Source organism: Danaus plexippus, chromosome 20, assembly GCF_018135715.1.
Source record: "Danaus plexippus chromosome 20, MEX_DaPlex, whole genome shotgun sequence".
In the NCBI taxonomy this organism is placed as follows: domain Eukaryota; kingdom Metazoa; phylum Arthropoda; class Insecta; order Lepidoptera; family Nymphalidae; genus Danaus; species Danaus plexippus.
In genome coordinates this window covers 4859063-4882722 of record NC_083550.1, presented here as the reverse complement: position 1 = coordinate 4882722, position 23660 = coordinate 4859063, and the positions used below count along the sequence as shown (strand labels likewise).

Below are 23660 nucleotides of genomic sequence, written 5' to 3'. Positions count from 1 at the left end.
CGTGCTATCTAAATAACCCTTCATTCATTTTTGTTTTATAAATAAGTACTTTTATTTTTCAAATGTTCTATCTTCGTTTTTTATTTTATCATTTAAATAGAACCCCATTGACATTTTTAAATGAAATTTAAATTAACGTAACATTTTGCTTATATTTTATATTTATATTAGCTTAAGTGGCACATTTGCCCTTAAGTTTCCCATACAACCTTATAATCACAGTAATTTTGGAGATTGATATAAATGACAACAAATTATTGGCACAAAAAATTACTTAGCTATGAGAATTTAACATACATATTTAAAATATTGACCTCTTATTATTTTTAATAAATATATCCATCATTATCACAATATAATAATTACTGAATTTTTATAATAATTTTAAAAAGTAAACAAAATTATGTAAAAAGTAATGAAACACAAAACTCTATCTGTGTACATACATGTATGTATATTTATTTATTCTTATTATTAAAAAAAAATCAAAAAAATATATTTATATAGATATAAAATTTTATATGTCAAATAATGTTTGAAAAAAGTTATTTCGTATAGTTAAGGAATAAAAACAAAAACTTGAATTTAGAATGTATAAGCTTGACTCTACGGGTTTTGTTGAACCTAATTACTGGTTGTTGTTCCTCACCCAAAACTGTATCTGTCAACGTTTTTTAGTGAAATAATGTATTTGAAACCGACGTTAAGATAATGACACAAACTCACACTAAGTTAATTGCCGTAATAGATACAGAAACTTTAAAGTTTATTGGGTGAAAGCATCAGCACTTGGTATTATTATTTTCTGTGCTAATATCAGGAGACAGTGTCAAACAGTATTTGTGTTAAAATCTCTCAGGCCTCTTAGATTATGTGTTACCTGTATTACTTATTAGATTAGACTTGATATAATTAACGTAATAACAAAAGGAAATATATAATATATTAATGTACTGATTTGAATTTGATTGTTCAAATAAGGTATTAAATATTATTAGATTTTTAAATGCCCGTGAATGGTAAAAATGAACGTCTACATAAATTTATTTTGTTTAAAAATTTATATACACATAATTTCACACAATTTTGGAGCAAATTATAGCAGTGACTGACATAATTTATAATGAATAAGAATTAAAACACGTTCAATAATATTTTTACACGGACTATAAGACAGAGATAAAACGGTTATTGTATGTTTTAAATTGCAAATAAATTCTGTAATATAAGTCTGTTTTTTTTTTGTTGTAAATATTAACAATTTTTTTCTGTTTATTCAAGCAATGCTTACACCTACCTCAAATTTGCTTGTATTTGGGTTCATATCCAGTAGGGAGTAAGACGCCACACGGTCGCCGTTTCCATTGATAATGACCTCTCCAGTTATTCCTAAAAAGAGGTCGAGAATTACTTTGGGGAAAGTGATGAAGCTTAAATCTTAGAGCACAGTCTTGGTAAGATAACATTTATTTGAATTCTCAAACAATCTTTTCCACTTACTATCAATCATAATTCCTTTATAAAAATAGGATAAACCTAGTTTTTTTTCTTGTCCCAAACAAATGTCGATTAATTCGAACATGGCTATTCTATATCACAATAACACCACAAAACACCTGTATCGATTTTAATAAACTGTGTTACGGAGACAAATAGAGTCTCGAAAATGTATGTCATTAAAAAAAATCTCATAATTCGTCCGGAAAAAGATTTATGTTATTTCTTAAATGTCCCACTTAATATAAATATATATTTTTTTTACATTTAAATGACTTTGTTAAGGAATTTCTGTTCTGATTCACGACGACTTTATTCATATTAATATAGAATTTTATATGACTACAACTACGATATATATTCAGCACACCTTGAAAAGTCCTATTCCACATGTTCTTGATAACAGCTGCTCCATCAAGTTGTCCTCTAGGATTTGTCGCTTGTCGTAAAGTATCGTTTAGGGCCAAGGCGTAAAGAAGAACCGCATCGTAAAATGCTGCCACGAATGTAGAAACCACTTCACCTTTCCCGAATGTGTAATTATATTTTGTGGCAGCTAATTCTTTGACCTTAAACAATATTTAATACAATTGAATTTTGGAGGGTTAAAAAAAATAGGCCGATTATTCAATAAAAATACAATATTTATAACCAACATGGCCATGACTTATGTCTGCTTAAACAAAAGATCTCCATTGCTTTACTATTTAGTTATCGTATATATTATACGCTACTTATTATTTAAACTATTAAAGTCCTTCTTATTGTAATACCTGATCGGAAAATTCTAAATATTCTTTCTTTTCTGGTGCCGGACTTGTGACTGTCAGAACAGCACTATACGCTCTTCGAGCTCTCTCATTCCTTTCTTCACTATCACCTTCCACTTTCCAGGGTTCTTTAGATGAAGCGGATGCTAAACTATTTAATAAAATTCCTTTATTACTTTCATATTATGTACAAAGTCAGCTTAAATTTATCAAGTCCTTTCTACATTGTATAATATACTTGACACCAGCAATGGTGTATAAAACTGAAGGGATTACAGCGTTATATATTTTAAGATTTATTGGATAACTTCAACGAAATATTCTGCTCATTATTACTAAATTGATGTATATATTATTATAAAGATCAATTTAAAAATATGTAAAAGACAAATCCCTTGAGACAAATCGATACTAATGGCAATAATTTCATTATAAAATAATCTGTGTAATATATCATTTTATACATTTATAAATGTAATACATGGAGGCATACATATATACCTATTATTTAAAAAACATAATAATGAAAAATTTACTGCTACATTTAGAATAATATAGTTCTATTAATCATATTAAAATAATTGAGCAATAAATAATAATGAAATGGTGCAATTATATTGAATAAAGATGGATTATTACTAAAGCAAACTTGATGGAAATTAGTCCTATCTAGTTTGTGATTAATAGTTAGTCATTACAATTTTCTCATTTTAAAAATAGCTACATGACATGTAATTCATAATTTTTTTATATGCGTTTGTAACACTAAATATTTAGTATTACAAATATATGAAAAAAAAAATATAGAAATATATTGTTTCAGTGAAATCTCTGTTATAGCGATGTGATATTAAGAAAAACTTTTTTTTTAATATAAGTATAAACTAACTTGGAAAAAAGTTCGATATTGAAGAACACGTATTCACCAGATGACACCATGTTGAGATCATCTGCCGCCAACATTATCTCTCTCACTGTACTCGGGTTAGCACAAACTACGACAACTAAAAACAAAATACAATTAGTAAATTTTCCAATAGAAATTTTAAATCCTGTAAAACAAATGATCAATCACCAACAATAACAACTTAGACAAAAATCATTTAATGGAAATACTTAAATATCTCCATTGTGAGAATATAATTAAAAAGTGCATAAATAGAAAAAATAATGTGCAAACAAACAGCACTTACTCACACCCAAAATTTTACTATCAGATAACTCCAAACTGAACATTCAGTAAAATACGTCGCCAGACATTGACATACAATCAGATTTCTTTGCAGAAAGCGATTCAGATTTATTCCAAGAACGAAAACTTAATACCGAATAAAAGTTGCCAATATGTTAGAACGAACTAGAAAGGTCTCCTTCAAATGTAAAATTTAAAAATTATAATTTTGAGTATAAAATATACGAAGTAACAAAAGAAAATTTATTCACCTTAAACAATAACAGCTATTAAAACGAATTGAATCATTGGTAGACAAAAGACAGCTGACAATGATTATGTCCTTTGTCTGTGTGAAATTAAGAATGATTCTAAGTGCTTCAAGGGTAATTCCCGCAATTTTACTTATTGTGTCTAACCTATATCTTGGATATAAATTTAAAGTGGTGATTATTTTATAACGTTAAAAACTTACATCGAGATTATCTTTAACAAAAAAAATATGCAAAAGAAAGATATATAATTTTGTTCTTTAACTTTAATTGTTATGTAGTCACACTAGACTAGACTAGACTAGACTAGACTTTAACTTCAAGGTTTATTATAAAAAATCGAACTAACTATGTACTTACAACGAAGTGGTATTAAATTGAAATGTCAGTACCTATTTCTGTACTACGACAACCAACACGTGCCGCTACGTAACATGTTACCAATGTATGTATGTCAAAAACTTCAAACAAATATGTAAGAAAATCACCGTGGTATACTTAAGATATAAAGGAAAATAAAACTCAAAGAAATACGTAATCACGTCGTAGTTTTAAATAGTTCATATAATCTATTTTACATCTTGTATTGCCCCAGTCAAGATTTCTATCAAGTTTAGACATGTTTATATCTAAAATCTTAGAAAATGACAAACACACATTGAATGGACCAATATTTTTAATTACATTACCAAAAACATTTTTCAACTTCTTCAAGACGAGGATCTAAATTTTGCAAATACTCACTTCTCGTAGAAAGAGAAAGTTTCATTAGCAATTCTTTTATTTTAGTTGTGGTTGTATTTGTTTCGTCGAAGGGAATATTTGATATATTCCCAGTGCCTTTCTTCTGGAGAACTGAGAATATGGCGCTGAGTGTCATGAAGCAAGGGCTGTTGCCTTTTCCGGTAGATGGATTGTTGTTATGATAAAGCATCCCAAGCTTACGCCAATTGAACTCCTGTAACAAATCATAAAACTCCTTTGAATCCTTTAAAAAAATGTTATTGGACCTCATACATGAGATTAAAAAATGTTATTGGACCTAATACAATAAAATCTACGTTAGTCACAAGAAACAAATGGATTGGCCTTATAGGTTCACTTGTAAATGAGTAGATTGCTTAAAAACTCGTATTTGTATGTTTTAAGTAGCAATTAAGAAAAAAATTTTTTACAGTAATTAAGAGCAACTCTACTTGTTTACTCGAAATCTTTCACCAGCTTTCTTTGGTAATGCTAATATTAGAAATTACAGATGAATATGTTATTTTAACTAAAGTTACAACAACAAAATCATAATATTGTAAATAATTTTAATTTCAGTTATTCTTTATCATTTGCGAAATATTTCAATATTTTCATATTTTTCAAGATTTCTATACATGAACTACATAAATAAATATACCTAACCAAATCCTTATTAATACCTTATTTATAAATTAAATTATTTAAGTAGTTAGTCTTTAAGCATGAATAATGGAAATTAATCAACCATTCATAAAAAACACAAAAATAAGGAAACCAAAAAAAACTATCCTAAAGCCTGAAAATAAAGTAAATCTAACAAAAAGACCCAAATAAAACGAAGGAACGAACACTGTTCTACAAATAAATAACAGTGACAATAAAAAAAAACAAAATGTTAGACAAACAAATATTATAACAAAGGAATGATATCAAAAAACAGGAAAACTAAAAAATCTTTTAAAATACGATGAAAAAGTGGCGCCGATGACTTTGCTAAATATTTATTATTTGTCATGATTGCATTTCATGACTATATCTTTCTTTTCTATAATAAATAGTAGTTAGTTATTTAAAGAAGTAAAATTATGACAAAATGGAATAAATAATTTGAATATATAAAAATTACAATTTGGATATCTTCGTTATATTTATTATAACAAACAATTTCCAAAGGATTATTTCATGAAACTACGATTTATTCTTTTCAGTAAGTACCAAAATTGTCAGACACAAAAATATACGCTTTCCAGAAAAAAAAACTAGTAATTTATTTTATGCAAAATAAACATACATTCATAGTCATAATCAAAAATATCTCATATTTCACAAGACCTTTTTATAAATATGATCGTTAAAGTAAAAGAGACTTCTTTTTCTTTTAAATCTCATGAAATTTTCATCAGTAACTCAATAAGCGCATCAAATTATACATATATTATCAATATTATTCAGACTATTATTTCTATTTAATCAAACTGACAAGAATGTGATCGCAACTAGTGTCGTTATAAATAACTATAGCGCGTTTGAATTAGCATATGTAACCCTCGGAACCAAGTTCGTATGGAATTACCATATAACTTTAATAAAATTATTTAATGCATTGATACACATCTTTATAAATAATGGAAAAATACACAAAAATAAATAAAAGCTAGTTATGTAAAAAATAATAATAAACATAATATATGGATAACAAACAAAAAAATCTTAAATAATACAACACCCGATACAGCTAAATTTTTTACAACATTCAAGTAATTACAGGTAATTTGACTTCCAAATTATGGCTGAATTATAAAGTAATAACCAAAAATCCTTTATTTCGACAACAAATAATCTTCGCAAAGGATATCACAAGCTCCATAGTCCATAGTTTTTTTTAAATCAATTTTATAAATAGTTATAATGCAATATATCTTGATTTTATTGGTAATAAAACTAGTAAACCAGAAAGCAAATTAAAATCACAAATAAATATAAAACATAATATGTAATAGTACTAACACAGCACGATCACAACATCAAAACATCACATTTGGTACCAAGGTTTACCTCAAAGACTTTTCGTATCGCAACGCCCGCCTGAGTGTAGCTTCCCATCATTCTAGTTAATGTCATATAACTTGGATGCTTGTAACCGAACGCCTCAGCCTGAGCTCCAGCAGTGATAACTGGAATACCCCAGGAACCAGCATATCTCGCAACAGGAGCAATAACGTATTCACATCCAGGACCTATAAAAGCATCTGTAAAGTTTTGTTTTTATCAATTTTGTTACTTGTCAGAAATATGTTCAATAGCAATTAGATTTAAAAATATGCTTTATTTTTTAGTAACAAGTTTAGATAACTTACCCGCTGAGCCATTCACATAGAATTCAAAAGCAGCAAGTGGTCCTTCAACAGACGAACACCTCGTATCTCTATAATCGACTAATATTTTCCATCCTGGTAATGGTCCATCGGGCTTAGTCATAGCAGGTATTGCCATTTCAACGATAGGCAAAACTTTAGCCAACGAAAATACCTGAGTTGAATCCGCTGGTAATAGTACTCCCAACTTTAATATTTTCTCATTAAATTGAGGTACCTCAGGTCTGAGATTGAAATTCGTCTTTTTAATATAAAAAGGATTTGTAGCTAAGTCGTGGGGATATCCCACGGCTCGTGTATCATCGTATATATCTCTCTCAACATAAATATCATTTTCTTCTGTGTCATTATTTGTATCTTCTTTATTTTTGTAATAAGTATAATATTTACTTAATTCTTGAACTTCGGAGGAGTATTTATCTGATGTTTCGTCTTCCTTTTCCAGAACTTTCTGAGTACTTCTCACAACATTATTGTCACCATGTATAACACTAGTATTATGCTGCAAAGCTTTCATAATGTCCACATTCAAATCTTCCTTAGAATTATTGAAATTGTCTTTTACAATATTAACTTTATTAACACTACCACCGCACACACTTATCATATTAAATAAACAGATGTTAAATACGAGGAATGAAAGTAGAATATTAAATAACTTATGATCTATTCGATTTCGCTTCATTTTAATCGTCTGTGTTTCAACATGGTCCACAAATTCACTTGATTGAAGAGATCGGTTATCACACCCATTTTTTCGTCTCTCTCTGAAGTTGGTTTTACTTGCATACAAATTTTTTATTCTTTCTTTTCCACTATTCCTGAATAGGTTTGAAAGGAGAATCGTATGAACGATCTCTTTTACCATTTTATTTCTATTTATGTCATTTTGTCCGTCTATTTTTCTTCTTGCTTCAGTATTGTATACGAATCTGTAGTATTTCATAAAGCACCTCTAAGCGAAGATTGTTAAAATATTCAAAAACGAACAGATAATAGTAATCAATTAAGACTTTGAAAACAAAAAATAAAAAAAGAGATCATGTTTTAAAAAATATAATTAATAAGTTGTTTAAAGTTTGAAGAGTTTAAATCGTTATTTATTAAACTAACGTAAATATACAGCAACTCATAGTAGCTGCAGTAGTATTTGAAATCGTTAATTGTTATAGACTTATTGGGTGTCGCCGCGGCTACGATGGAATTTACATGATTTTGAAGATGAAAAGGACTTTTTACACGAAAATAAATGCCATGTTATATTAATATATTCAGAATGTTTATTGTATTTTGTTGATTTTTCATCGTATTTATGAATCATATGTATATCCTTTTGTAATTTTTTGCAAACAGTTTTATAGGTAGTTTGAAATGGTTGTAGTTTTACAAATTTTTTACAATAATTTTTAAGAAACAAAAAATCAAGGATATTACTGCCAACTATCATATTATCAGTGCATTTGTGAAATAAATATCAAACCTTCATGAACACAACTAGCATCTCACAATTATTTTTTCCTTACTAAATTGTAGTCTTCAAAATTTGCAATTCTATGAGATCGTACGTCAGCTATAAATTGGTCAGCTTTTTTTAACACCATATCATTTATCTTACATATATTTCCTATCGTACAATTAACTATTATCGAAGCATATTGAAAAGGTTCAAAATAAGGTTATAATGATTTTAATGTTCTAAATATAGCTCACAGTTCACCATTTTAAAACGTTAATATTTTATTGCTATGAAATGTAAAAAACAATTTATTTATTCTAACAAACCCAAATCGTTATCATCGAAATTAAAGTCTTAGATCTCATTACGATTGAGTTCCACGATAACTGTAATTAGCAGTTTACAACACGGCTTTTAACAATTGATTTCGATTGCTATTGCAATTACTAATTCCGTAATCAACTAGCAAATATATACATCTCATATTTTAATATGATCAATTTCCAACCACTATTATCTCAGACATTTCGAACTTCTGTCAATTTAAAATTCATAAAAGGTAAAAATGGGTAATGGTTTTAATTCGTTGTTTATTAATTACATAATAGAAAAAAAACTATACGTTTATTTCATATTAATTGTTTTAATATTTTCAAAAGTTCATACTTTATGCGTCCGTCTATAACGTTGTAATTTTTCAAGGATAGTAAGAACAAGTTTTTTTTTTTTATAACAATCTCTATAATTCTTTAGTTTTTTTTGCTGCCACTAACAAACTTGACAAAAATATTTGCATGTCTGTCATGTATTAACATTATAAAGTCACATAATGCAAACGCTTTTTGATATAAGCTAAGATCGCAGAAATATATGACTTGTTCTTTTTTAATTACTCACTTGACACTTATATTTTGACAATAATTTCATGACATTTTCGGAATTATATGATATTAAAATGTATTTTGCATATCTAATGAGAATAATTAAATTAAATTTTCATTTTTTTTTAATTACTGTATTGATTATGATTATATTTTTTTGTATGAAAAACTTGTTTACAATATCGTTGGAGGAAAATAATAGAATTTAACGTTATGGCATATTATTACTATTTAGACCACTCCAAATGTTTATTCTTTCAACGATTTTACACAAAACACTTCTTATATTTAAGTGAATACACCCACACAAGTCGTTTCAGAGCCGAGGCTTTTTTAAGTTACACAAAGAAAATGCCGTCTAAATCTCTTCTTTATATTAAGCATTAACAAAAGCGTTATGCAATAGTGGAAGACTTGTCATCTTCTCTGTCTTGGTTAAAGATAAGTTTAAATAGCCTTTACAAATCGTGCTAAGTATTGGAGTAAATAATAACTAGTTTCTGATTCAGTTATATTTCAGGTCTTTTTCTATGACGCCTTTTCTGGCATTTCTGGCCTTTGCACAAATTAATCTAAAATATAAAACTGTACAGAACCGAGCTTTTAATGTAGGGGAGAGCAATTAACTGCCACTTATCAAACACTTTACTGCCGCTATGATTCGTAGCTAAAATATCAGACGCCTCAGTGAACATTCAAATATAATCATTTTTATTTATTTTTACATACATAAATAATTGGTTACTACCCTCATGGTAACTTCACATTTTATATGGTAATTAAATTTTTGCCTAATGTCTTATATAATCAATTACATAAATAAATTCTTCTTATAAAATTATTATCTGTTTTAATACTTGATAATAATGAAAACAATCAAATTATTTTCTTTTATTACGTAAAAGGAGTCTTTTATGTCTCACGCCGTTACTTCTAACCCGTGACTGAGTAAAAATTTTGTACAAAAATATTCTATGACACTATTATATGCCAAGTTTTACATATTAAAGCCGGAACATTTGTTTTTATGGTGACTATGCAATTTTGAGATGGGGGTAAAGAATGCAATTACATAAAACGCCCTTATGCATACGTAACAAAAACTTCTCGGAGGCGATATAAGAATATTTTATCATAGAAAAACAGATTTTTTAAAAAATAAGAATACTGAATATCAGAAATGTCATATGTATGCTAATAAATTATCGTATTGTTAAAGTTTTTAAAACATACAAATAAAAGTAGACTAAAGGTAAAACATAATAGCCTAAACGGATAAGCAACTAGAATGTAATATTTCGGAAGTGCAAAGTTCGATTCCTGGTCGTTAAATTTTAGTCAATTTTATTTACTATAGTGATGCTTTGATATTAAAAACTACTGGAATATTATTTACTCTCACATTGTCACTTACTTACGAGTATATTAAAAGGTTTTGTTTAGAGATTAAACAACAAACATGAGATCCACAGCATCAGTTTGAATTTATTAAAAAATATATATTTATAGTTCCCGTAACACGTATATAAATTAAACCCTGGTTAATCAGCGTTCTTATCTTGTAGATGGAATTGAAAGATGACTGATTGTATGTAGGATTATATTGATAACAATAACCACTCCTTTTATTTTCCTTTACCGTTATTTAGTTTATATTTGCATGTGTCGAGTGAAAATAGTTAAACGAGTAATAGTTTATGTTTCTATGAGATCTGCGGTAATTGAGAAAATGCGAATTAATGATATCTAAGATTTTCGTATGTATCTGTCCATGTACAGGGCTGCTGAAAAGTAATCGAAACGTAGGGAACATGTAGAAATATAATAATAAGAAAAATTTAGTTAAATTTAAAAGTCGGATTTTTTGCATGAATCAGGGTTTGAATAAAAAACTGTGTATTGCTTTTAATATTAGATTTTTGTTATTGAAATTGAGCTGTAGGATTTCATCGGAATAATTAGATCAGATAAGATTTTATCTTACAGAATTGATTAATTGATATGATCAAAGTCGTTCTAATGTTTTAATTTAATTTTTTTTACTCCCCCACTTGCTTTTTTTGCGTACAAACTATTTCATTGACAAGCATCACTCTTTGTTATGACACTTATATATATCAAGATAAGATAATAATGTTGTATACGGATTTCGAATAAAATTTTACGCCATTTAATTCTACATTCTTTTTTTATATTGCAGAGTTTATGTGTAAGAATTCTTTCGTTAAATGTTATTTCATATTTTATAAACGATCCGTTAATAAAACCTTGAATGTATAAAAAATCAGACAGGACGAATGTTTCATAAAAATATATTATAACACCTTATTTGGTTAGTGACGTTGTGATTTATTAAAATTTATATTCAAGCATCACATAAAAAATTGAATTTCTGAATTAATTCAAATATCATACGGAACCAAACCATTAAGGGCACACGACTAATAGTTCTTTTAATAACCTGGCCAGTCGAGGTCATGGCGGCTATAAATAGTAAATGGCATTGTGTTCTAAGTATTTTTAGGAACTGGTTTTTCTATTAAACCTATCAGAATATTCGCTATTATTACTGCAGCATATATTTTAGAATATCAAATTCTATAATAGAAATTATACTATAATTTATGACTCTGATATATTTAATATATTTCTCATTGTACATTCTTTTATTATACATATATATTGTAGTTCTCATTCCACATGTTTATGATCTTAGACTAAATATTACTATTTATAACATTATTTGTTCGGATAAAATCTAGATTCAATTTGTTATAATCATTTACCTTTGTTCTCACAGCTCGCTATTTCTGACGCAATTGACTAACAATGTTCAGCACTGAGTAATATTTGTCCTCGCAACGAGAATAATAATTCCTATAACTCAAACTGTAATCGTCTCCATTACATATATATCATAAATTTCTCAGGTGATATTCACGCTAGCATACATAAAGTTATACCAGCAGTAAATCTTATTACACCAACAACATTAAAGCTTTCGACGCTGAGTACAAGAGCGTTATATTTTACGAAGGAGCCGAACTTTTTAATTTAACTTAATACGAAACGTATCGTGTTTGTTTGACTTATCAAAATGTCCATTGACATGATTTCTATATAAATAGACATTTAAAAATATATATATAATTTTTTTTTTAATCAAAAGTAATTAATATTTCGTACCGTTTACTCTTTTACTACTAAAAATCATAAATTATTTTTTAATAGAATCGTATATAAAATTATAATATAATATTTAATTCAGCAACCCTTTATCCTTTTCGTCCCATCAAAAGGCCCAGAAAAATTGAATTTGTGATATGAATATTTATGTGCCATTATCTGGTATTATACGAGTGTTAATATAAAAGTCTGTATAAAAATAAATGTTGGATAACATATATGGCTGTTTCAACTATCACATTACTGCTTAATATTTTAGTTAAGCCATAGTCCAAGGGAACTTGAATGATTGTTAATTTTGAGTCCATTTGAAAATAACAGAACGGTCTCAATTAAATTGCATATGTTATGATTAATTGTTCGCTTATATACAACACATTTAATTAGCAATTTAGCTTTATATAAGGAACATATGTCTCTAGTTTATATTCGATACAACGTAGTTCTAATAAAATTGAAAGAATATTATCTGTATTTAGGCAATTCCTTATAATAAGCAATACTTATAATTTATATTATGCTTATTACAAAAACCTCAGCCTTCCAACGCGTGTATATTTTTATAGCTTTTAAATAAATATAAAAAACAACTAGGCATTTATGTTTTAATTAACGAGCTACAAATCGTCATAAATTATGATAGACAAAAGTAGTCTTTGTTAAACAAAGGTCTGTTCATATTTTTAATAATTATCGGATTTTGATCTCTTTTTTATAGGAGAAAATTGAAAATATATAAAAATACATTAAAAATTATTCTGTTCGTCAAGAAAAACGTTGTTTTTTCTTCTTATTAATTTTTATTTATTACTAGTTATTTTAAACAAACATATCTTGCCCTAACCACTCTCTTTTAAACAACTTCTTGAAATTAACAATCCGAACAAGGAAGTTAAAAAAATAGTCCTAACAATAAAATTTTGGTTATAAAAAGTAAGTAATCTGAAATCGTATGTTATGTTATAATGTATGGAGAACGACTTCATTTATCTTATAAATTATAAAAAAATCAATGGCTCTTATGTTTATAATGATTTTTAATAAATAGCGATATTATAAGATTAGTCCTTTTTTATAATAATATTTAGAATTTGTATAGGAAGATAATATAAAATATTGAATTGCATACATTTTAGTTTGAAATTGAATTCATACATATTAAGTATACCTTATATTATGATCTCATATATTTTAAGCACTCTTTCATCTATAATTAATCCAATACAAAGTTACCAGAAGAAATTTAAGTTAAATAATTTATTTCTAGAAAGGGAAAGCTTGGTTGAGTTGTTTAAATTAACGGTACTGTCTCATGTTAGGACACACGATTAACAATCTTTTATTGCACAATGATAAGTGTCTCAATAGAATTTATAAATACACAACAAATAAAATGTCTCACATTTTAAACCTTATCATATCAGGTATGTACATTGAAATGTCTTCATAAATATATAAAACTATGTTTTATAAATAAAAAAGTAGTGTCAGAACGTAATGTTATAATTAAATTTCTAGAATTAGGTTATATAGCTTATACTAGAATCAACGAATTCATTAAATTGTTTCTGAGTTTAAATTCCTAACAAATGTTGGAAAAAAAAACATAGATGAAACAAAGGAGAATTTTTGACTAATTTAATTAAAGTGACTCATGATGAGTTAAACATTTATTCAAATTGCTGTTTAATGTGATTATAAAATTTTGTCTCGCAAAAAGGGAAGTAGGTAAATTTTTTTACTAGGTACATTTATTTATTAGGTACATATAGGAAAGTAGATACATTTTGTTTGTTCTGTTATATTTGATTTACGAGAATTCTAATCCTCTAATTCTCTACATTTTGAAATGTTATACGTAGGACGTAAGTCAAGATAATATATTGCCCTTACAGAAATATTGAAAATATTCCAACCTAGTATTGTGAACTTCATAAAATATAAACCCACATCTTTCTGCATGTGCATTATATAATAATCTCAAACGTACTTTTGACATCGAAAATCATTACACATTTCAATACACAATAAGGTGTAGAAAATAGAATTATTTTGCATCATCAAATTAACAGCTACAGATACTGTAAAAAATACCGTTTTTATTCAATTAGGAAGAAAATTATGATAATTTTCAAAGGTGCTAAAAGAAGTCATCAATATTGATTAAAATATAATTAAGGATTAAGCAAATCCTATTGTATATTATAATACTTGCTGGTCAAGTTTAGAGATTATAAATATGACAACTATTAATATAACGTACGTATTACGATTATATAAAATTAAATCAAGCTCATATAAAATTTATTCTCATACAAAGAATTTTTGAATACTGTCGTTATTTCAAAGACAAACCTACTGTCTCGGTAAAGTACCTACTCGTGGAGGATACGACTTGATAGTAATTTAAAAAACAATGTTAAAAACATAGTAATTTAAACATTTTTTTTTTCTGTTTTAATTTTATATAGGTAAGTATATATATTGTTTAAAGAAAAATAATATATAACTAGATATGTAACCTTAATGTCACTCAACATTATCAGGAATATTTTTTTAATATTATTTTACTTTCAAAACACCTTACGTTTACAATAACGAAATACCCTTATTTTAATACATAATATTAGCATAAGTAACACAGCTCGCATAACAATTATGTCTTGATTTATCTTAGACCAGCCTGTATACCTAAAATACTTTAAGACACTAATAGCTTTGAATTTTCTTGGAAAATATCAGCGTTTTCTGAATAAAAATGTCCTACTTTATATAATTCTGAAAAAGTATATAAATATAAATTCCAGCTAAGAATCGTGAAGAAAGGATTTCAAAGAAAGAAAAGTACATTCACAATTGAATTAAGGGCCATCCCTTGCGAGATTTGACAACAAAGACATTATAAAATATCATGCAAGATTATATATAATTGTAACAAGAATTCGTTTCATAATTAGATTGTATAATTATTCACTATACTTATCACTGAGCATTACGCATTTAAATCAACCTAATTTTCAACCTTGAAGTTAATTACGGTTATTTTTGTAACTGTTACGTAGCGTAACTCCAAACTGACCCCAACTTAATTTGGCAACCCGATATATTGGTTTTGTAAAAAAAATATGTAATATTTTTTTTAAACCGCGCAACTTACTTTCACTTTTGGTTTTTTATTTCCAGGTTGTAACAAATATTTCAGCTTTTTGATTTCAATCATTAATTATAATATATAACAACAGATAAGTGGAATAGCTCAATTAACATTTATAGTGGAACTTCATAAAGAAAAATTATTACGTAAATTTTGCTTAGATCTTAATCTTCTACACCTAATATACTTTTTTAACTCGCTTTTATTAGCTTCACCTGTATGTTTGTATGTTTGTAACCGACTCCTTTGAGCTCGATTTTGCCATACTTTGACCGATCAGATTTTATTTAAAACTTTGCACACCTGTCAAAGACCGATGACAATGCAATAATTCGATTAAAAAATCCGATTATCCCAATTAGATTCGCCAGGATTAATTAATTCCTATCCGCATCCTTTGCATGCGAGTAAGAGAGATAGAGCTAGTGTGCGAACTACGCATGCGTAGTTAATAACTACATATTAATGTCTGGCCCGGTTCATGTTCTTAAAAATAATAGTTTAAAAAACTAAAAAAATCACGCTTTTATGGAAAACCCAACGAAAAAATTCAACTAAAAAATGAAAAATAAATAATAGTTTAAAAAAACTAAAAAAACACGCTTTTATAAAAAATCCAACTAAAAAACAGAAAATAAAATTAAATAAATTTAGATTAAGAATAAAGTAAATAAAAAATAAATGTACATTATTGTAAAAAAGCGTGGGGTACATAGTGTCAATAGTTATAAACATTTAATTGACAGATGAGTAGAATGATCTTTACTTTGATAATATCATAAATTGTAAATAAAACTGTAAATGCACCCCACGCTTTTTTACAATAATGTACATTTATTTTTTATTTACTTTATTCTTAATCTAAATTTATTTAATTTTATTTTCTGTTTTTTAGTTGGATTTTTTATAAAAGCGTGTTTTTTTAGTTTTTTTAAACTATTATTTATTAATTTGTTAGGCAAATAATTTTCTATTAACTTCAGCTAAATCATATGTGATGTCGTTGTGGCGTTGACTGGAACTACTTCATTTTTTATAATTTTTCCAATAATAAGGAAACAAGTAACAAAAAATGGGGGAATTTTTTTTTTTATTAAAATTAATTTTAGACGTCCTAACAATAGTATAAAAGCTAGAACATTTTAGTTGCCAGGTATAGAAAATTATAATGTCTATATATTAATAGAGAAGCAACACATCACTGGTTGGACTTTAATTAAACGTTTTTTTTTACAAACAAAAGAACAAGAAAATGAAATAAATAGCAACTCGAATGATTTTACATGATCTTAATAGTTTCAAAACAACTATCCATACACTTGGAAATTATGATTATAATAAACCAATATCTCATACGTTATCAGTAATTGGGGTTATTGATCTTCCATTAATTAATATTATTGGTTCCTTATCTCTTTCACATTAGATAGATTAGCACCTACAGCGTTTTATTAAAACTATTTTCTTTCATTTACCCATCACAAAATATACTGGTATAACTCAGATTTTGATATTAATAACATGCTATTTCATATAAATATCTTTCTAATGTTATAATTTTTAATTATATGTGTTATATTTTATGTGGTATGACAAAAAATGTATTAGTAACACGTGTCTTTTTTAGCATAAAATGACTGACAGCTCAGAGTCAATTCTATTTTTAATCTCACTTGCTAGTTTTGGAAATTTACAAACAAAATTCAACCTAAACACTTAGGTAATAAAAACTACTTATGACGTAATGTATGGTGGAAGGTCAAGTCGGTAATAAACAAAGCGATTAGATGTTTTTTAACCGAAATAATAAGAGAGTTGATATCATAATGAGGAATTGAACTGAAAATTTACTGGTTTAAAAAAAAAATAACTTAGACTTATTATGTTTTTGAGTTATTGGCAAATACTCATTATTTTAACAAAAAACACAAGAGCACGTCCATGCAAAATTGATCTTGTTGTTTAAAAGGAAAAACGTTTTACTTCGAATTTTATCACAATTCACATCTTATAGAAAAGATATATATCACTAAATTATATTGTAGTCGAGAGACTTAATACCTTAACAAAAAGTCCTTAACAAAAAAATACTTAAAACTTAGCAATTGAACCTGAGCCTCAAATTTTTATATGTACTATGTTTTTCAAACAAGTCTACTGACAAAATAAAAGTCTCGAGAAAAACTACAAATTTATTAATTGTTCAGAATAAAATTATATATATACTGTAATGTAAAAGTTATAATAATATAAAAAAGAAACACCCACCTAGTCTGAGTTTATTCACGGTCATTGAATAACAAAAACCATAGAATTCATGACAAAAACCTTGCATCATCATTGCTATGAGACATAACACAATAAGGTGTAAGAACGCGTATGGCAGAGTGTGATAAAAAAATCGTTAAGGCATCTGCCTCGGAACGACTTTCCTCTTATCGTTTAACTAAACTCATATTTACAATGCTGTTGAATTGATTATATTTTCACTATTTTATATATTTTTTTAATTCGTCTATTAAAAATGGCTACTCGTTAAAACGCTGGAATCATTTATTTTCAACATTTGTCACAAATCCCGCTTTTATGACAATAATTAAAGACCGGGCTTTAAGCACGTTCTTATAACAAAAAAAAAAAAACAGACGACAGATTAATAATTTATAAATGCAAAATTTAAAACAAACGATTGGTCTCATTAACATACACGCGAAGGTTATAACGCCTGTTCCCCAGCACAAATATATTATAATAAATTTTCCTATCTCGTCTGTAAAATTTTTCAAATGAGATCTCTTGAGCCATTCAAACGCGTATCTTTTATATGAAATCGTCAGGCAAAATTAATGTTTCCCTAAGTCTTCGTTCGTAAACATATCTAATGCAAATTTTTACGGCTGTGACCAGTAAATTTCAATTATCGTATACCTTATGTAGAATAAATGGAATTATATTAAGTTAAGCAAAACAATTAATTTACAAAGATAACGTTACTGTTGAAAAATAATCACTGGGTAAAAAACGGTCAGAGGTCTGTTAAATTATACTTATTAAAGTTCTTGGACTGTATTTGTTTTCAATTAATATTGATATACCAATAAAAAATAATAATATTCAGTAATAAAATTTTATTTAGACTATTTTATTAATATATTTCAATTGAATTTATCAATCAAATTTAAATATTTAATGAACTTTATTAATATTCATTAACATGTTAAATTTCTTTAACTCAATTACTAATACACGTTTAATGTTAATTTAATAAAATCATAAAAGTTTTCTTTTCTCACAGGAATAATATATGTTACAATACTTTTTTTGATGTGTCAATCTTGATATAAATATTTCTCTAAAGAACTATCACTTTACCTAATCTATATTTTGATTCATATTTATGGGGTCTTATGTGGTGTTATGTCAGCAAAATAAAATCTATTTCGAAGACAATATATTTACATTACCATATTATTTCTTGACTTTAACATCGTCAGTAAAGAAATAATTAATTTTTTTAATATATATAAAAAAAAAGTTTTGAAATATCTGAAAAAATAAATAAATTGAGTTAACCTTTAAAAAGTTATGGATTTTCAAACCCACGTCACAAGGATTTGGGCGTCAGAACTCATGAACAGGGACCCTTGTCAAGCGTATTTACGTAAACAACTTATACTTATCTAGCTTTGTAAATAAAATTGAGATGATACATTATTATGGATAATAATATAAAACAAAAAAAAATGTATTAATAAAAAAGGTTTTGAGTTATAACGTATTGAAATGTCATTGAGGAATTTATCAAAGTTCCTTCTCCTTAATAGTCCGTATCCTTAATAGTCCTACTCCTTAATAGTCCTACTCCTTAATAGACTGTTCATTCATTATATTTGATCGTTAGAAAATTTATATTCAAAATTCACATCAAAGATCGAGTTTAACGATCCAATTTTATAATTATTATGTAAATAAAGAAACGCTAAGGAAATCATTATATTTTAAGTTAAAATTTATACGATATTTAATTTCAATATAGCTTCGAAGGTTTTCTTTTAAACTTGTTCTTGATATATTTATATAATATATTTTTTACCATTTTGTTCTTGTTGCATTCATAAAAGTATAAAAACAATCCAAAAACAAATATGAATTGTCCGTCAATGTCGTTGAATGTTACTTTACCCAAACGTACGTATGTATTTAATACAACATTTATTCCCATACAACAAGATATAATTTTTGCTGAAATCAAAATATTCTTATTTATATTTAAAAACATCACTTTCAGAAATTTAAATAACCATTCTTATCATTCATACTATTTCTAAGCCCAAAAATTATCAACTAAGGTTCATGACAAAAACCTTGTAATTCCATACATTTATCACAAATAAGTTTAAAAAAGAAGAATAATAATATATTGATATGTTACGGTCTGAAATAAATAAATTAACATAAAAGCACTTTAAGTATTAAAACCTAACAAAATAAGACATAAAAGTGTTCTAAAATACTTAAAATAAAATGCTTGTTTTAATAGTAAACAAAAAATGATTACCATGATGCTCAAGAGTGTGTTTTACTTAACGATAATACTCGGATTGGTTTGAATTTTTTATAGAAATATGAAGGTACGTTAGCCACTAACAGTAAGTCCTCTTTGGTCGAAAAATGCATCACAGGAATAAGTTCAAAAGCATATCAAATATTCACTAACAAGACATTATTAAGTAAGACATGTATGAATATAGCTCTTCTGTTTTATATGAAGTTAAATTGACATCATATATTCTTATTTCAGGAAGTTGATATCCACATTTTTTGTATACATACTATAATCCGTATATATAACGTCTACGTACAGAGGATAACAGAAAAAACGTTGCCCGTCTTATAAATCAAGCGTTGTCAAACTTGGAATTGAGGATTTATGACCAACGTTTTCCAATTTCATCAGATGAAATGGAAAATATTTGTGAAATTTTAATAAACAGGAAATGGCGTTTATAATTTGTTTAAACAAAAATGTTTTTTCGTTTTTTTTAATAATAAAATCGTTACCGTAAAACGTGAATCATTAAGAATGATCTACTTAATGACTCATTATGGACAACTTATAGCTGTGTCGGTCTCTACAAGATAAAATTCCTTTTTCTGCACCGACACTAAAATATCGTAATGGCGACGCGTCAACTTCTTTGTATTCAAATATATTCTCATATGTTTCACCTAGCACCATTCATTCTATTTTTGTCCTTGATCCGCAACGATTCTTATACTTGAGAAATAAATAAAAAAATAAAACATTAACTTTTATAATGTTACTAGTTATACAACGCCGTTTTGGCTGACAGTTTTCATCAAGATAGATTGTGTTTTTGCAAAGAGCGTAATATAAAAAATAATTTTAATATTTTTCATTACATATCACGATCAAGCCGTTTGTATCGCAAGACCTGTCTTGTATTTTAACAAGGAAGGATGCATGTCAATACATACATATATATGAATAATTAATACGCGTTGAACGTTACATATTATATATATATTAAAAGTGTTGATAATTAAAACATGTATTTGACATTTTTACTGCGCTTTAATGTCAGTATAATTTTCAATCTATAATCAGTATGCACAACTGTTTATCATAACAGATATAACTATTCAATGTATATATGTATACATACATAGGCAATAATTAAATAATTGTCAACAAATAGACTTTACTCGGTTGCATAATGTGTAGATTTCTTATCTGCTTAACGTATTCCGAACTAAATATTCATATATAATTTCATCATAATCTACTCTCTGCTTTTTATATGACGGACTAACGTAAACTCATTCGAATTTATCAGATCAATGCGATACTAAACAACTTAAAATAATCTATAGTTTATAGAAAAATTACCATCGTCGAGGAAAATATTCACGATAGTTCACTTGAAGGTATATGTAACGTAGTAGATATAGTTTATAAATATTCGCATATTGAATTACATTTAATGTCCTTCTGTATATAACGATGAAGTTTAGTCGCACTTAGCACGCATCGACTTAAATTATTCTAATTCCCTGATTTTTTTATTGAACAAACACTGATTTTTATAGTTAATTTTTAAATTAACTTGTTTTTTCTCCAAGCTTACAGAAAATATACTTTTACATAACGAACTCGTGAAGTTTGAAGGCTAAAGAGGAGATTTTTTTATAAATTATATTTATGTATAAAGAAAAATATTTAACAGTGACTGTTTAAGAATTCCAAAACAAATCATACAAATCGGACTCAAAAGATATATTGACTTGTTTATATTTTCACTGTATTTTATGCTTCTTATTGCAATCAGAATACAAGCTCATTAACATTTTTATTGTCATTGAATCTTCATGTCAAAAAGACTAGATATATCTATTTTAAAAGCAATATCAGTTTAATGAACGATACATTACACACAGCAATGTTGGCTCATACTGTACATAAAACATCCAACAGTCAAATATAGACTCATTAAAGCATTTGTCAGCCAAAGTCGTTATCTGAGTAATAGAACACTCGATCTATAACGGAATCGGTCCTTCTAGACACCGAAGTATCTTAGTGTTCGCATAAGACCAATCTATAAAAGTAATATGATTTCAATATTCGATTACATCACTAGATACATAACTGCAATTCAATAAACCAATATAAATCGAGGTCAGACGGATTCAGATCATCCATTTGCTATTAAAATTTATTTATTATAATATATAAAAACATTTATATATAAATAAATTTACATATAACGTTTCGTCATAAACATATAACCGTTAATGCTATGACAAATACATTGAAGTGCGCGTCTGTGATGATCGCGTGATACATGAACTCTTACAGAAATAGCGTAAATAGAATGTGTTGTGTAATTGTAAAAAGTATTTTTTATATTCATCAAAATGTTTCACGGTTGAAGTAAAGAATTTTAAAGTTTAAATCTTTGCCAAAATTTCTGATAGCTGCATCTAATTTGTAACATTTCTTAAACTTGAAATTATTTGATATACAAACCTTGACCCGATGATAATTTTAAATTCAAATATCCAATACATATATCTGGCTAGCTTTATTTTTGTGTTGCTTTTATTAATTGTAATATATTTCTTATATATATTTTATTATCAAAAAATTACGAGAATTGACACAAAGATCGAAAGTCAATTTGTTTGATAAAATTTCCATGTTACAAACTTCTAACATTACGTGACCTTTTTTCTCGAACGGCGATATAAAAAACTTTTATACAAATTTCCTTTCTATATGAAAACTTACTGAAATCACTTACAATCAGTAACGGAATTTTAAATATCTGGAGCCAAATTTAACCTCTATCGTTACAAATCAATAAGTACTCGACGTGATTATGATAGTTTTTTTTTTTTTCAATAATATTTTTTCTGTTTTACATTTATAAAGTAAATAATAAATTATATTGAAAATTAAAAATTATATTTTATAAAACGTGAAAGTACTCGTCTATTTAATGGTCACTTCAAAAATCGTCTGAAATTGTCTTCACCTTCTTCATTACGAAAGAAGTTAAAATTCAGAAAGCGAAGAGCTTTGTATCTCTTCAGAAGTTTTTCATACTTTCACACCGAACCTCGTGACTTACATAATGTCTAAGAAGTAATTACTATTTGAATCCTTAGTAGAAGTATTCATCGTCTACAGGAAAACTGATAGTGTTAAAGATTATTTTCACCTATTTAGGAAGGAAAATCTTTGAATTTTACATATATGTACATACACATATGCATAATGGTTTCAATTTCTTAAGTATCATTGATATACTTTGAAAAATGACGCTTTTATTCACAAAATAGCATTGAAGTTTGTAAAAAAATACTGAGAAAAACATTTTTCGTCCACCAAACGACTTTCGCACTTGAGTAAAATATAATTTTCACTATAATGTTCCTAGAAGTATTAAAGCCTTGTCAAACAGGCGTATCTGTATCGTGTATTCCTGCAATCTGATGTCTCATTAAATTTATCCATTTGGTATAAAATTTATGTAATCATATATATGTTTTTAATGTTTATAGCAAAACTATTTTCTTCATTATCTCTAAGACTACACTTCGAAACGCATAGCAAACAGTAACAAA

The 23660-nt window shown here is 26.9% G+C and overlaps 1 protein-coding gene across 5 annotated transcripts in view; it reads right to left on the bottom strand.

Annotated features, from left to right (window-relative positions):
- LOC116773910 (atrial natriuretic peptide receptor 1) overlaps positions 1-23660 on the bottom strand; it is a 71402-nt gene that overhangs the window by 13702 nt on the left and 34040 nt on the right. For 2 of the 5 annotated variants that reach the window (XM_061523818.1, XM_032666488.2), the window contains exons 2-6: positions 4455-4668; positions 3157-3271; positions 2271-2418; positions 1868-2066; positions 1298-1389 (exon numbers count right to left, since the gene is read on the bottom strand). In XM_061523818.1, coding sequence (XP_061379802.1) covers positions 1298-1389; positions 1868-2066; positions 2271-2418; positions 3157-3271; positions 4455-4644 — 744 coding nt within the window. In that variant the 5' untranslated portion in view covers positions 4645-4668. Of the gene's footprint in view, positions 1-1297; positions 1390-1867; positions 2067-2270; positions 2419-3156; positions 3272-4454; positions 4669-6512; positions 6707-6814; positions 7788-23660 lie in introns of all 5 variants that reach the window. The other 3 variants (XM_032666485.2, XM_032666486.2, XM_032666487.2) reach the window with 3 other exon arrangements.